At 32.3% G+C, this 15,183-nt stretch overlaps 2 protein-coding genes across 2 annotated transcripts; one reads left to right on the forward strand and one right to left on the reverse strand.

Moving 5' to 3' along the window:
• Positions 1 to 664: 664 nt before the first annotated feature.
• Positions 665 to 6,504, reverse strand: LOC129227699 (transmembrane protein 70, mitochondrial-like). Its single transcript, XM_054862300.1, has 2 exons — positions 6,320 to 6,504; positions 665 to 1,303 (listed from the first exon to the last, which is right to left on the reverse strand). The coding sequence occupies exons 1-2, from the start codon at positions 6,437 to 6,439 to the stop codon at positions 773 to 775; spliced, it is 651 nt and encodes a 216-aa protein (XP_054718275.1). The 5' UTR covers positions 6,440 to 6,504; the 3' UTR covers positions 665 to 772.
• A 6,763-nt stretch (positions 6,505 to 13,267) lies between these two features.
• On the forward strand, positions 13,268 to 14,631 carry LOC129228440 (uncharacterized). Its single transcript, XM_054863121.1, has one exon. It carries the CDS (start codon positions 13,327 to 13,329, stop codon positions 14,629 to 14,631), a length of 1,305 nt encoding a protein of 434 aa, XP_054719096.1. The 5' UTR covers positions 13,268 to 13,326.
• The last annotated feature ends 552 nt before the right edge of the window (positions 14,632 to 15,183 follow it).

Genomic DNA, 15,183 nt, shown 5'->3' on the forward strand with positions numbered 1-15,183 from the left:
ACTATTTGTACTAAAATACTATTTATTTTACTGTTACAGTACATTATATACTGTACACTGATTATTACGTTATTTTAGCACAATTTAATGTTTGCAGGTGGCAGCACTGTCTGCTTTTGTTTATGTTCTTTGTTTATCTACCTACCAGGAACATAACCTCAATCAGCTTGAACAGTTCACTAGTTCTTTTTATTAGTGTGTTCTGTTATATTTAAAGTTAGTTTTAGGTAATTAGTGAGTATATATAATAGTGAGTATAAATAATTTTTTATCTCCTTTTTTAAAAAGTTAAGAAATAGTGTAAACCTTGTAAAAAGTATGCCAAAAAGACTAAAAATGCTCATCAAGAACAAGGGAATGCATAATAAATATTAGATAATTATTTCACTGTTCGTTAATGCTTACGTTCGATGAGCTCGACTGGTAGCGACCGGTTAGTTAATCACGTGAAAGCTAATGGTCATGTGCTCCAATCAACAGCTTAAAATGGTAACTTATGGATGATACAGCGCTGCGGTTTATAACCGGTTAACCCACCGGTTGACCGGTGAGCTTCATCGAACGCAAGCAATGTGTCTATAGTTATGTAATCAATAAAGAATTTGCTTTTATAACGGTCTTAGTCGAATAATTTGGCCAGCACTGTACTTTATTTAAAAAATCTAAAAATATTTAATGTTCATCACAATAAACAATTTTAAACACAAAGAAACAAACATAGTTTGTTAAAACAAATAATTTAATTTTACAAACACATAATATCACCTAATTTCTATGATTTATCTTCAGGTTTTTCTTCATATACTTCGAAATCAAATGGCTTGTCATGACCCATCATGTGAGCATAAGCATCAGGGTCTTTTACAGCCCTGTAATCTACAAATAATCCTTTATTTTTTGCCCGCATAGTTGTGAAAGGTCCAGGTAAAGTTGGAACCGTTACATCCGAAGCTTTAAATTGAAAATCTTGTAACATAGCTACTATGTTATACGTTTTTGCAGTGAAAGTGTCATTTTCAGCATTGAAATACAATTCTATAACATAACTTTTTGTTATATAATGCAGTATTAAAGGAGTGGAAAAGTAAAAAAGAGAGCCCACTACAGCGAAGTAACCAAAAAGCAGGTTGGTTTGAGCTACATCATATACAATTTTTGGAAACATAGTTAAACCAAGCATGGTGCAAGTGAGAGAAATAATTTTGACAGATTTTATTCTTCTTCTTATAGGTCCTTCATAAACAAAAATTTGAGAATGTTCCTTCTTTAATTCTTCAGCCTGAAGATGTCGAGACACGTGTATCTGGGAAGAAAAAAGATTTTCAGTTAAAAAGCAAACCTTCAGATTACATACAGTTGACATATGATGAAATGTCCTTTGTATGGTTTAGTAAAATATAAAACCCAGTCTTGATAATGTATTTTACTCCTCAATTTTCGATAAATTTTTAAGATCAACAGAAAACACATACTGTAAAATGGTCCAACTAGGGGCCACTTTCCGATGTTTTCAATGAAAATTCCCTGTACATTTTCGATTTATATATTTAAGGACTTTGGCAATTGTAGCTATACATCTCATCTTTCAAATGAAATGATCAAAAAAAAATCTAAGTTGGAAAGAGGAGGAAGAGGAATTTTCCCCCCGTGGCCCATGGTTGTACCCCTACCAGGTACAACTATGGGCCACTTCATTTTAACCCAGAAAACATATTCAAAACTTGATCTGGCCTATTGTTGTTTGAGGTTACAAGTTATCTTTTGCATGAAATTGCATAAAATTTTTTATTGGTATATCATTTCCTTTTTTAAAGAAACTTTTTAAGGTTTAATCATCATTTGTCGTCTCGAGTTATTAATAAAGTTCAACATGGTAAATGTGGATAACGTTCTTTTTCGTCTGCCTAGGTTTTGACATTGAAACATTTGAAAACTAGAAAAATTTCACCAACTAAAGGCTAGTTACCTATTCTCAGAAGGTACTATACCTCTTAGGTACCTATACCTAGTCTCAGAAAACACGTAGGTCTGACAAGTTTTAAACGAGATCAACAAACATTTTGAAAACTGAAATGTTAAATCATATTTCATATTCCAAATCTCATCAAAATAAACAATTTAAAAAAATTATCTCAGTTTATATTTGGTTCGGATTTCAGTCAGCATCTTTTGCAAAAACTCCCATGAATATGGGTGATAGTGCAACCCCCAAGCTTTCTTCTGTCTTTTCTTCCCATTATTTACAATAAAGAACATAAAAAAGGACATAAGCATCCCTACAGAGAATAAAATGAAGCTTCAAGCCACTAAAAACCGTGAAAATTAGGTGGCCCATTGTTGTATCCCAATATTCCCATTTTGGATAAATAGTGAGAGCTTGCGAAAACTATGAACATTTTAAGTCAACAAGCATCTGAATTCATAACTGACAAAATAGTAAAGCAAATCTGAACTTCCCAGATCTTAGAAAATAGTATAAGTGGTCTGTCCAAAGGACACTTTTGGCTCTTTCATGAGTGATTCGAATCACGCACCAAGAATGACAAAGTTATATAAGGTATATACAACAACAGTGGCAATCTCGGATAAAACATATTTAGCTACCTAAATGGTTACACTACCTGGGGAATATTTTGGAGCTCGTAAGTTCAAAAAACAGGCCACTAGAGAGCAAATACATCACCATGGCAACACTGGCCCATTGTTGCCCCCTTGGCACAAAGTTGTACCATTTTACGGTAACAATTGTGACAGTGAGAAACAAAGGGATATAGTGGACTTTTTTAAGTTTCGAGAAAAACACATTTGAAGTTCAGATCCTGGGCAGGCTTTCACTGAAATTTTTTTCTAAATGATGCTGTATAGCCCAGAACCTACCTGGGCCTTAATTACTACCCCTTGCACTAATGCAGAGGAGAGGTTCTCCTACTATTTGTACAGGTTATCTCGAAAGTTTTAATTTTGGCACTGACATCCCTTTGCTTCTCACTACCTCGGTTATATACATTGAAATCCGACAGCATCTGTTTATGCATGTAAGTAATTTGAATTCTTTGAGAACAGCAGATAATTGATGGTCACCAACCAGGTATCAAAATATTCAAAATTTTCCCGGAATCATAGATAGCTAGGTTGCATCTTTGAAAGGCTTTAATTAGTGGAGATCAACAAATCTTTAGCAACATTTCATCCGCTCCATCCTGATCAAAAAAAAAAAAAAAAAAAAGATTGGTAGTTATTTTTTTCATTCCAATTTAAGATGCAATTTTCACATAAAGTCCGTACATTATAACCTTATATCGTTGCCTCAGAGATAAAGCAGAAAATTAGAGGTCGCCACTCGCCACGTGGTGATTAAAGTTGCAAAGTGGGATTAAAAAATGTGTCATCGATCGCCACCCCAGTCGCCACTCTTGCTCAGTCACTCTACTTGCATTCCCAATTCAACCACATTTCCTTCCCTCTGTTTCGAGCTACCCCAATGTATTTCTTTTCCAGACCGCTAGAGAGAGAAATTCAGCTGTAGCAGTGTACGGTCATTTGTGCACTTTGAACCCTGCATGTGCCACTTGCCTTGCTATGATTGCTCAGCAATCATGTGGTGAAATAAACTGAAACATGTTGTGCAAGATTTTTAATGTCTTTTACTAGTCATTTTTAAAAGCTAAAAGCATTTTGCACACATCTTCTAGGACATGGTCATTAGTTGGCATGTTACAGAAAACAATGTTTAATATATTGCTCATGCACAAAAAAAGTAACAACTCAAAACACATATTTTGCAGTTTATTTAAAAATATATAACAGTTTGAAGTGTTGCTTACAACAGGAAAAACATCATAAAGGTCCCTATGGTTTGCAAAATGATTTACTAATGCTCTAAAACCGGATTTTTCCCTTGTTTTGCACTGTACTAAAAGGTTTAATTTTTTTCTGTCTGTTCTGTAAAATTTTATGCTTTTTAATTGTGTCACCTTACTTGTGTGTGAGCAATATTCTGATAATATTTTTTTTCATTATTAATAAAAATTTGAAACATAGTTTCAGTTTAAAAAAGTGGCCCTCAAAGCAGAATACTTAACAATGTTCTGCAACGAAAAATCATTTGACCAAAATTGTTCTGCAAGTACTTCAAGCATTGCATACACAAGCAACCTGTGTGACCTTTTGCACAAATCCCCAAAATCAAAATTGTTCCATACAGATTTTTTAATTTGTTTATTTGTTACAAAATTTCATAAAATTCCAAACCTAGATGTCACTTTTTTTGGTGACTTTTACTGGCATGAAAGAGCAATTAAAATAATGTTAACAAATAAATAAATTACTAAATAAAATGAGAGGGTTAGGGTTGCATATAATAAAACACTGCAAAACTTTCTAAGCAACTGAAATATTTTCAGGATGCAAAAGGATTGAAATCTCAAACAAGACACGCAACTTTGGCAATGGAAGTGTTTCAATTTTGGTATGTTTCCAAAACATACGTTTATGGAGCAAATTGCAAGGGGTGAAGATCAATTGAGAGAAATTTCGGAAAAGGGGGACCAAAAACGCTAGAAACATTAATCTTTTTAAATATGACATTTCTACAGAAAATCTGCAAACTGCAGATTTTCTACAAATATGTTCCAACTCAAGATTGAATTTTGCACAAATTTTGCAGATTTCTTTAAGTTTAAAGTATATCTAAAGTTCCTGGCTGGTGACTTATGAAATTCAACATTTTCCCCCCGATTCATTGTAATTTGAGAGAATTTTAGAATTTTTTTCTAATTTAAAGAAATCTGAAGAATTTGCAAAATTCTGTCTTGAGTTGGAAAATACTTGTAGAAAATCTGCAGTTTCTGAGGAAATTTTACAGAAATCTGTAGAATTTCTACAGAGGATTCGAGTGTTCTCACATTTGAACAGAATTGTTCTACAGCTCAGGCATTTGTTCTGTGACGTACCTCGGAAATTTAGTAGTGTTCTGCTTTGGGGAATGGCTACTAATAAAACTGAGTCTACTGGCCACTGGCTACTAACCGAATTTCCCAGTTTTCAGCTTCACTCAGAGCTACAGTAAGGCATATAATCCCAGAAATAAGACTAAGATATCTTATTGAATGTTGCTTTGAGGCTTCGATCTGTCCATCAAAAGTGTCGGTTTTTCTGCTGAAATGGCATCTGTTTGAAATTTGGAAGTTTAATAAAAAAAAATAGTTATGACCTTTTTAGTTCCATGTTCCAAGGCCAACCCAATTTAATTTAGTGTATCATCTCAACCCCCTGTTTATGACTAGAATTGCTTTTTCATTTCTGCTTTTTGTCTGACCATTCAAGGATTTTTTTCCACAAGATTCAAAAATAATAAATGGATTTGGCTGATTATATTCCATTTTTAGAGAACTTAAATGCAATTTAAGGGCTTTTTATTTATTTGTGCTGATTGGACACATACTTATACTATCAACCAGGAATCTCGCCTACTTTTTTTTTCAGAAAGATTTCGATAGCTGAATTTTTTCAGCTGTCTTTGTAAAACAAAAAGACTATGTAATAATCTTTTTCCACTTTCTTAAGCAAAATATCGCCATTAAAAAAATCTTTAAAGCTTCTGTTAGTAAAATAATATGGCAACTAAATTAGGCAATTCCTTCAACAGCACAAAAACTTCCATTATTTTGTCTTTTTAAAGTTTCAAACAATCGCTGAATTTTACTACCTATTTCGGAAACATTCCGGATAAAAAATTTTAACATCATTTTATGGTCACCACAAGTATCTATAAGCATTTGGCGAAAATTTTTCTTTCACAAAAATTACTGACAGGCCATTTTCCAAAGAGGATAAGGGGACAATAAATGTTAAATTGACAAGTTTTTGGAGCATCAATTGTCACCTGCTGCAGACCGCATTGAACTAACGCAGAGGGTAAAGCTCTCTAGTATGCATTAATAGCTTGTTAAAGAACATTCTCAGACTTTAAAGTAAAGTTATAACAAATCTTTGAAATTATAGTGATTTGCTTAGGAACTGATGAATGACTTTTAAAAAATTTTGAAATGACAGTAAACTTATCAGAAATTTCCTATCAGAATTTACTTTTGACTCAGATGTTGTATTTTATACCAGGGAGCAATGAACAAAAGTTATATGACGAACTTTTTAAAGTTAAGAAAACATGGCGCGCTAAAAGAAGATCAGCTTTTTCAATGCTAGATATTTTTTAAATTCAGAGTTTTTTTTCTTTTTTCAATGACTACCATTATCGGGAAAATCAGTATTGTTTCGCTGCCAATAGTTTATTTAAGGTTTCGAAACTCTCCCAACTTACAATTCGTGTTTGATTGTTGAAAGGCAAGTTTTTAGGACACGCAGGACGATAGTACTTAAAGCAATTTATACGAAGACAGGAAGTCCTGTTTAAAGAAGACAGAAAACGAAAGGTATTCATTTTTTGCTTTTAAAACGAAGAAGTAAGAACTTAACTGAAATATGTAAACAATGAATTCAACGCAACTTACGGTCAAAGGCAAGAAGTTGTATTATTTATGTTATAAATGGAAATCTTAAATTTAGTGTGTAAGTTGTTTTCTTTATTTGTTTCGTCAACTACATGTAAGCATTAACAGTATTTTCGAATTATTGAACCAATTTGTACTTCAAACTTTAACGCGAGTTCCTTGAGGTCTTGAATTTAATCGTTATCGATATCCGGTTGTAAACAATTTGAAAAAGGCTCGGGCTCATGTACTACAGAGACTAATTTTAATAGAAATTATAAAATGAGCTGAAGTAATTTGCCAAATTTTTAATTTGTGAATTGAGCTACTTTTTTACAGTACTCTAAGGAAACATCTCATTTCATTTTACTGTTCAATGTTGCATCAATCATCTATTGATAATTCAAGTTTGGCGATCATCTCGTGCATTGCATAGCTATTATTTTCAATTATTTTTATGCTGAGAGCAATTAGTGAATTTGCTATCACCTCATTCTAAATGAAAGCGTCAAAAGTGAATATATTTGGCCAATGGAAAAGCTATTGAATTAAATGAAGTCGGTAAGAATTTAGTGTGTATCGTCATTTTTAATTTGAATTGTTCGTTTCATGTAACGTGTTTCGAGTGATATAAACGAAAATACCTACCATTTAATGCTTTTTTCAATGTTTATACACATCGTCCTTAAAAACGTTCTTTTGAAGAGAATGAATGGTTAGATAGATGTGGTAACCCAATTTTATGTGAAGTTTAATGTTTTGGTAATCTAATTTTTGTGTAACTTTCTTCTAACTATTATTCAAAAATTTCAGGCAACTGGAAGAAGTGAATAGTGTTGTAATAGATTGCGAATAATGTACATTTTCGGTCAAAAACCCATTAGAGAGCACTAAGGAGAAGGAGGCTCCTTTTTTACCTCCCAAACAAGTTCAAATATCTACAGTGGCTCCCAAAAGTGTTTGTACACCCACGACTTTCAATGAAATAGGGCCTTAACCATTGGTTAGAATTAATGTTTCGGAATAGGTATTTAATTACAAGATCTATGATCAATTTTCGACAAAACTTCATGAAATATTTTTAAAAAATATTAAAACTTAATTTTTTAAAAATCAAAAACCAAAAAGTGCCGGAAATTTTATCTCAAAAAAGTCTTCGTACACTTTAAAAAATGTCTATATATTATTGAATAATCTAAATTTTTATTAAGTTATTATTTAGTAGAGTATCATGCAGTAACAACACCTTTTAAACGTTTGGGAATAGATTTAATTCTTTTTTCTTTCTTTTTTTTTGCATAATTTCTGTGTAAGTGTTCAACCACACTTCAAGTCTTAGTGCTTCTAGCTCTATTTTCGTTTCAAAGCCGTATTTTCCTAATCTAGCCTCCATATATCTCTAAGTTACATTAAGCTCAAATCTGGAGATTGAAGGGGTATTTTCTAAAATTTTTAGGACAATTTGTGAGGCACTAGCAGGGTTGGCCGAATTGGACCCAATGGGTTTTTTTGAAAAAACCCATTTAAAAAAAACCATTATTTAATCTCCTTTTGGGGTTTTTTTGAAATTTTCTAAGAAGTTTTTTAAAAAATTATTAATTTAAATACTTTTACAATTTAAACTTCTTTTATATTTGTTCTTCACCACAGACAATGAACATAAAAAATGAATTTTGAACTTTAATAGTATTTCTTAACTCTTAACGGCATTATAAAATACTTCAAAGATTTTAAATAAATGTATTTAGCTTTTTTCTTTAACTGGTCAATAAATAACTCAAATTAGGGTCAGACGGGGCAAACATGGGTCAAAATACCATAACATCTTAATATTTTCCTAAGTATAAAAGATTAAATGATTTAATTTGGCATGGAGTAAGCTTACAAAATTTAGAAATTATTCAAATAATCCTCTTACCTAAAATTACATTATTATTTATTTTATTTAAATTAAATGAGTGACCAGGAATTACCCTGGATCAGGGCAATTATTGGTCACACATGGGGCAAATATGGGTCACCCCCTTTTTTTTAAGTAATCCATGTCAAAAGTAACTAACTATTCAAAATTATAATTTCTTAGCCCACTAAGAGACTTCTTTAATGACAAAAAGTTTTATGTTTAAGAAATAACACATTATAATTGAAATAATTTGATGTTACTCTTTCTAGTTGACTACAATTGGCTATTGCTCTTTGCTTTAAGCCCTCAATTTGATAAAGAAATTTATTTAATAGCTGTGTATGCTACCTTCATCATTCATGTTTCTATCAACTGCAAGGATTTTTCTTTTCAATTTCAGTTAACTAGACTGAAAAAAATGCATTTATATCATGATGTTATTTATTCATTTTATTGCTGTTTAAGTGATAAGGTGGAAAATATAGAAACAGTTTTCACATTAATAAGCAAAAAACAAGTCAAAATATTGTTTTCTGTTGCCTTGCTCATTTTCATTTGCTCCCCGGTACTTCATGATGAAAATTTATTCAAACTATTTTTATTGACATTTCGTTACATTTTGATGTCATGCAGAGACATATTACTGGGTTATAAAAGACTAGGACCTAAAAAAAATTGATGTTTGCTTTTTTTTGGTAACCAGTTAAGCTTTTTACTTTCTGTCGAATGGCTTTTTATATCTGAAGTTAGGCTATCAACATTGAGTTGGCATATCCAACACATTTAATGTGAATATCATATTAGATTGCTATGTTGTTTCACACAATAATTCTTTAAATATGTGATCAAAATACAATTTTTGGGCAAAAATTTGTTTTGTCTATGGTTGGTTACATATATACATAGTGGAATACATACAGAAAAGTATTTTAGTTGAATATAAATTTTTGAAATAAATACTCAGGTAAATACCTATTTTGGGTATATACCCTGGATATTTACCCCAAAAAATAAATACCCGGGTATTTTACATCACTACTTGTATGTGATCAGGGGTCTGTCCAGGATTTTTCACAAGGTCCGTTTTTTGTGAAAAATCGAATAATTTCGCAAAAAAAAAATAATTTTTTTTTGTTAAAACGTTTTTTTTTGTTAATTAGAGAGGGCACAAACTGCATCATTTAAACTTAAAGTTGAGTGTTTTCCTCTTCTATGTTGAGAATATCATTCTGGGGTGTTTTTCTAGTATTTGGCGGAGGAGCGGGGTATCGCTCTCTTAAGTACCAATATTTATCTACCATTCTACATTATGTTAAATTATACTAGAAATATTTCTGTACAGCATTTAAAATAATTGTAACAAAAAAAAAACGAAAAGAAAATCAGACTAGGGTTCAGCATTTAACTTTTTGACCCAAGACACTCCTAAAAAGCACAGAATTTCGTTTAAAACTTATAAATTCCATGATTTTAACAAAAGTAAAATCAGATTTTATTTGTTTACCACTTAACAAAGCGTACTAAACATCGAAAATTCAAAAAATCGGATTCCCAAAGCAGATGCAAAGATATCACTATTCTCAAAGTGAAGGCATCAAGAGTATAAAAACGGCTTGTAAAAGAAATATTTTTGGTAAAATTATTTTTAAATTGCATTTTAGAGTGCTATGATAAACATATCATTAATATCTGTGGACACAGTTGAAGCAAAAAAAAAAATAAGCATTTGATTCAGTATTTTAATTTTTGACTCATAAAAGATAATTTAATTTTGCTTTAAAAACTTGAAATGAGTGTTCTAACAAAAATAGAGACTTTTCGTTTATTTTCATCCTATTAAAGCGTAGTTAGCTTGAAAAAAGAACAAAATATGTTTCTCATATCAGATGTTAAAAGATTGTATTTTTCAAAATGTAGACATCTAAAGAAAAAAAACGGCAAGTAAAAGAGTTTATTTAAAGTTAATCATCCTTGTTAGCATCGAAAAATCAAACCCATATAATTTTCTTCCAAAATAACAGTTAAATATCGCACCGCACCATAAAAATGCAAATATTGACAAGCTGGTAAAATGATGAGAATATTTTCTAATCTAGTCATTATAAACGTTTAACGCCAGACGCCAAATGGGGATAATTTTAAAGTTGGTAACCCTATCTGAAGCGATCATATTTTTTTCCCCACCCTTACTATCCCTTTTGCAGTTCTAAGTTCATTTCGCTGATATATATTATTATTATTGTTTATTAAATCATGAACGGGGGGGGGGGGGGGGGGAGAAAAATGCTTACTAATGCTGCCTTTTCAGAAAAGTTTACAACAGCACCACTGCTAATTAGCTGTGATAAAACTAAACTTATTTTCAGCTGTTAATTTCTTTCCAATAAACAAACAATAAGCATTATATTTATTTGGCAGTAGCAATTTATCGCTTGCAGGAGCATCACAAGAGTGCTGATTTTTTACTTCCTTTTACAAAAAAGGAAGTATTGTATTCGCAAAAAAAATTTCACCCAAAAATCGGCCTTAATTTCCATTTTGCTCACCCCTAAATGAATGTTGAGTTTTTTTTTCAACCCGACCACACGTGGATATGTGCCTAGGAACGTACAGACACCCGAAATATCCATTTTGACGATCCCCGAGTTAATTACAACGAGTTTTTTCGTGACGTCTGTATGTGTGTATGTATGTCGCATAACTCAAGAACGGAATGTCCTAGAAAGTTGAAATTTGGTACGTAGACTCCTAGTGGGGTCTAGTTGTGCACCTTCCTTTTTGGTTGCATTCGTAAGCTCCAAAGGGGGTCTTTTGCCGTTTTTTTGGGGGAAATTATTGTTAATTTCGATGTAAACTCAAGTGGTGTTATAATTTGGCGGACACTTGGTGAAATATCGCTCGTCTTTTGGTCGCCAACTTGGCAGCAAATTTGGCGAAATTTAAATTTTTTTTTTTTTTTTTTTTAAATCTAGTTTCAATTTGACCACTGTTGGTGATATTTAGACAGTAAACTATTGAATCATATAAAAACTGCCAATAATGAGAAAATAACATTCAATTGGAGTAAAAGGAAGTCATGTGATGCACACATCAGCTTGTTTTTCTTTGCAAAATTAGCAGATTTTGTATAAGCTGATCCCTCTAATTTGACTTTAAAAGAGGTTCCAAAAATTATCGGTTTAGGTTCAATATACGTTATTTTGCTTTCATTGCTCTTTCAATAAACAATTTGTGAAAGATCCGTTCTTGTTTATCAGAATTTTGTGAAGGGTTTGTTTTGGTTTATCAGGATTTTGTGAAAGGTCAATTTTGGTTGATCGGATTTTTGTGAAGGGTCAGTTAACGAACTCAAATATCCTCTGGCCAGACCCCTGGTGATAATATATACATGTGTGTGATAATATATACCATTGTCACATTATATATTTTAGATGTGGAGAAATAATTCTACTTTATAAAAAATATTTTTCAAGAAGAAATTTCCACTCCAACTTGTAATGCACATTTTAAGGCAAAAAATGAGTCAAAGTGTAAAAAGCTGTGTGATACATTTACAGAATCAGTTTATGTTCTTCAAAAAGAATAAACAATTGAAAGCGGAATTGAATAAGCATTCCAATAGTGGGGGGGGGGGGACTGGCATTTCACTAGGGATATTAATATAATTTGTTAAAAGCAACAAAATAAGCTATTTTCTTTGATAGTTACTTTTGAATATTTTTAAAGCAGAGAGTCATTGGATTTTATACAACATTTCTATTAAAAAGCATCTACTCCGGTGATCAAAAAAAAAAAAAAAAAAAAAAAAACAAGAATTTGTATACTTTGAACAATTACAATCTTTCAAAATTTGACTCTTAGAGCAACTGGCTTTAATGGATACCTGCCACTATAAGGTAATGGCCTTACTGAAATCCTTGTTTGCTAATTTTTGGCCTTTGTGTATAGCAGAAGAACAGCTTTATAGATGTCACAAGTAATGCATCTAAAAAGTTCAATTTGATCTTAAAAGGACCTTAAATTTATCTGGAAGATGAGAGGGAAAACTCCGTGAAATAACTCTTTAACAATCTTTAAATCAAAGTCTTTTTATGTGAATTCTTGTCAATGTTATAAACATATTGCCATTTTCATTTGCCGATTATTTGCAGATAACAAAAGATGGCCACCACCTCTTCAGGACTGACATCAAAGGAATTTGGGCGAAGATTTCGCAAGGCGCTTTCAGTACCTTTTCTCCTGAAGCAAGTATGTTCAAGAAATGTCACTGAATTTGTCACAACTTACTCTAATTGTTTAGGATGTACAGAAAAATCATTTTTCTTCCCCTTAATGACTTGTGCAGCTGCTTGTATGGGGACAGAATGTTACGTTGAAATATCTAGCCTTTGGCGTGAACCTGCTGTTGTTTGGACTCTAGTCATCACACCAACATCTCTTTTAAGAGTTGATGTTGCGGAACATTTGAAACATATACTTCTAAAGGTGCAAAATGAAATGTGGGCTGCTGGTAAAGAAGAAGATTCAAAAGAGTGTTTAAGGAAGTTCCTTTTTGATATGGTTACTTTGGATCAGTTGCACGATATTTTAAAATTAAGCAATGGTCATGGTTTGGCCATTTATAATAGCACTTGGCCCCTTCATAAATTGATGTTTAAACCTGAAGAAATAGACATTATGCTTCGATTACATTCAGGTTTGTCTTGGTTCACTGATTCACGTGTTAACAGAAATACGATGACAAAAACAAGGGTAAATATCTCTGTTTTATCTTCACCTACTGCTGTTCAACAAACCTTGAATACAGCTCCCAATTTCCAAGATATGTTTTTTCAAACCTTTTTGACAGTTTGTTCAGAAGAGAGCCATGCAAAATTTGAGCAATTTTCAGAACATCCAGACACTGAGAAATTATATGAAATTTTTTTATCCTTGATGAAACTTCACCATAGTCAGTCTATCGTGTATAAATTCAGTGCCGAGGCCAGTGAAAAATTTGGGCAAATTCATAACGAACTAACAGACAAAGCAAAACAAATTGCTCGCAAAAGTGCACTTAAAGTTTATCAACCTGCTCTATCTTATCTTGGACGTCTTAGTTGCATTCTACATGTATTAGATAATGTTATAGATGCAATAAATTATAAACTCCCAATTGGTTCTTTAACATGGAATACTGAAATCAGTGCAGCTACAGTGTGGCATGCTCGGGAGTTACTAGGACATATTATCGAACAACGTCATGCTTTGATGGAGCAAACTACAATTGATAATTCTCAACCAAAAGTCCGAGCACCAGCAATTGATCTTGTTGGTGGCCAGCCATCAGCTCCAATTCAGAGATCTCCTGTTCCAATGATAAGATCCCCTGGTGTTACAGTAAGAACTCCTCAAATCATGACTAGATCACCTCATATGATGCAAAGGCCCATGATGCAGTCTATGGTTACTCCACCTAGAAACATGGCACCAAGGAGAACTTTTCAGCCTAATACCATGGTAAGACCTGCTACAACTGTTCCCATAAATAATGTTCGTCGAAATTTAACTATTAACAAACCTATGCCTAATACCAATGACAAATTTAATAACATTCTAGGGCAAAAGGCTGTAACTAATGCAGATCCTTTGATTGTGTCTGTACACTCTGCAGGGCTGCCTGTAGCCAATAAGGAACCATCTTTCAATCCTGTAATAAGTGGCATTGAAAGTGTCAACAATGCATCTGGTAATAGCATTACCACTGGTCTTAACTTGCCATCTTCACTTTCTGTATCTGTAGCTGATGATTCTGAAGCAGCTCAACCTACCCTTCTCTCTCGATCACCTTATTCTTCTGTTAATGACTTGTCTGAAGAAGATTTTCTAAGTTCTCATAAGACTTCCATCAAGAGGCTTTTAATGCATAATATTAGCGAGATCACCCCTTCTCGGTGTGTGCAACTAAAACTCACCCCAAACCCTACTGCTTCCGATGAAGAGCAAAAATATACTTCAAGTTTTGCTCGCTCTTTCCTGAAAAAGTTGGAATCGCTAGGTTTTGGGATCTGTGATGGCCCTAAAAATGGCAGTTTGCGACATTTTGTTTTTAAGAAAAAGAAATACAGTGCTTTAACTGATAAGCAAGTAAAAATTTTACAGAATGTTAATGTTAGTGAGACTCAGTATAATAAATGTTTCATTTCGACAACGTCACAGAAAACTAATCAAAATGGTAGTAGTGTTGTATGTCTTGAATAAGGTCAAAAATTTAATATATATAATTTATTTATTGATTTTTAATCCATGTGTTCATGTTCATGTATTTGTTTCTTTTCAATCTGCAACAGTAAAACTTGTGTCTAACATTTCTCAAAGTTCAATAATATACACAAAACTTGAACAGTAAAATAATGTAATCATAAACTTATTTTTTTACTTCTTAAAACCATACTATTTTTTGTAAATTCAAATCTTGATTTTCAGACATTCAAACCCTGTTATGGAAATGGATTGCAGTTGAATCCCTTTTCAGTCAAGTTCATTACTGGGTCATTTCGTGGTATTTTGGACAAACATGTAGAGTCCGTAATATGACCTTCTTTGCCATAACCTTTTAATTTACTGTTTGATTAGCACATAGTTTTATTTTGAGTTTGTCCTACCAACATACCAACTCAAATTAAAATAATTTGTAAATCAAACAGTAAATTAAATAGAAATGGCAAAAAAAAAAATCATGTTACAGACTCTACATTTGTCCAAAGTACCGTAAAATGACCCTACTACAAAAATATTAGCTTAGCAAAGATT

This window comes from Uloborus diversus, chromosome 8 (genome assembly GCF_026930045.1).
Source record: "Uloborus diversus isolate 005 chromosome 8, Udiv.v.3.1, whole genome shotgun sequence".
Taxonomy (NCBI): Eukaryota; Metazoa; Arthropoda; class Arachnida; order Araneae; family Uloboridae; genus Uloborus; species Uloborus diversus.

Bases quoted from the DNA above. Each gene is read 5' to 3' on its own strand.
- LOC129227699 (XM_054862300.1), bottom strand. From the start codon at position 6,439: ATGAATACCTTTCGTTTTCTGTCTTCTTTAAACAGGACTTCCTGTCTT. The intron at 1,304-6,319 runs GTAAGTTGGGAG...TTTTCTTCCCAG, and splicing joins TCAACAATCAAACACGAATT to ATACACGTGTCTCGACATCT.
- LOC129228440 (XM_054863121.1), top strand. From the start codon at position 13,327: ATGAAACTTCACCATAGTCAGTCTATCGTGTATAAATTCAGTGCCGAG.